At 43.0% G+C, this 1,159-nt stretch overlaps 1 protein-coding gene across 1 annotated transcript in view; it reads right to left on the reverse strand.

Moving 5' to 3' along the window:
* The window catches only part of LOC122245296 (uncharacterized), a gene marked incomplete at its 5' end in the record, with an annotated part of 1,766 nt that extends 1,089 nt beyond the window's left edge, over positions 1–677 (reverse strand). Inside the window, one exon of the mRNA XM_043003235.2 lies at positions 1–677. This exon is cut by the window's left edge and continues 1,089 nt beyond it. Within this exon, the coding sequence (XP_042859169.2) occupies positions 1–677 (677 nt within the window).
* Between the last annotated feature and the right edge of the window lie 482 nt (positions 678–1,159).

Consider the following 1,159-nt stretch of genomic DNA (forward strand, 5'->3'; position numbering starts at 1 on the left):
CCTCCGAAGCTACTACTTCCGCTACCTCCGAAGCTACCACTTCCGCTGCCTCCGAAGCTACCACTTCCGCTGCCTCCGAAGCTACCACTTCCGCTGCCTCCGAAGCTACCACTTCCGCTGCCTCCGAAGCTACCACTTCCGCTGCCTCCGAAACCACCAGCCTTTCCAGTGATGACTTGGCCTTCGGCGTTGATAGCTGTCGTCAGGGCGCTCTGGAGACTGGTTCCACCAGGAAGGGTTGGGTTTTCACCGGCAGCGTAGTTGACGAAGTAAACCTCAGGGTCTGAGGGGGGAGGAGCGGGCACTTCGATTACACGCCGTCCTTGTTCTGATTCCTTATTGAGGATATACACCACCTGATCCTGCCTTGGGGGTGGTACCACAATTGGGTCTTGAACCTGCTTCTCGGCGAGTTTGATAAACAGCACGTTGCGGTCTACCTTGGGTTCTGGGATGTATGGGGCCGGGGTGTTGGGTTTTGGGTTCGGTGGGGCGTTGTACAAGAACACGCGTTCGTTGATTCGGGGTGTCACGCATCTGCCGTCCACGTGCCGCACCTGTCCCTTACCGCAGCTTGCCAGGTTCACGTTTGGCCCGGGTGGTGTGGGCAGGCTGTACCCCTGCGGGGCAGCGGATACAGCAACGGCTGCCGATAGGATAAGAACCTGCGGAGGTAAAGGGAAGGTAATGATTATATCACACACACCCACATATGTTTATGTGTGTGTATATGTATATATATATATATATATATATATATATATATATATATATATATATATATATATATATGTATGTATATATATTATATATATGTATATATATATATATATATATATAGATTATATATATATATATATATATATATATATATATATATATATATATATATATATGTGTGTGTGTGTGTGTGTGTGTGTGTGTGTGTGTGTGTGTGTGTGTGTGAGTGTGTGTGTGTTTGTGTGTGTGTGTGTGTGCATATACACATACACACACACACACACACACACACACACACACACACACACACACACACACACACACATATATATATATATATATATATATATATATATATATATATATATATATATATATATATATATATATATGCATTTATACATATATATACATATATATACATATATATATATGTATA

The sequence above is a fragment of the Penaeus japonicus genome, unplaced genomic scaffold (assembly GCF_977035675.1).
Source record: "Penaeus japonicus unplaced genomic scaffold, GWHDUDI00000001_assembly GWHDUDI00000027, whole genome shotgun sequence".
NCBI lineage: Eukaryota > Metazoa > Arthropoda > Malacostraca > Decapoda > Penaeidae > Penaeus > Penaeus japonicus.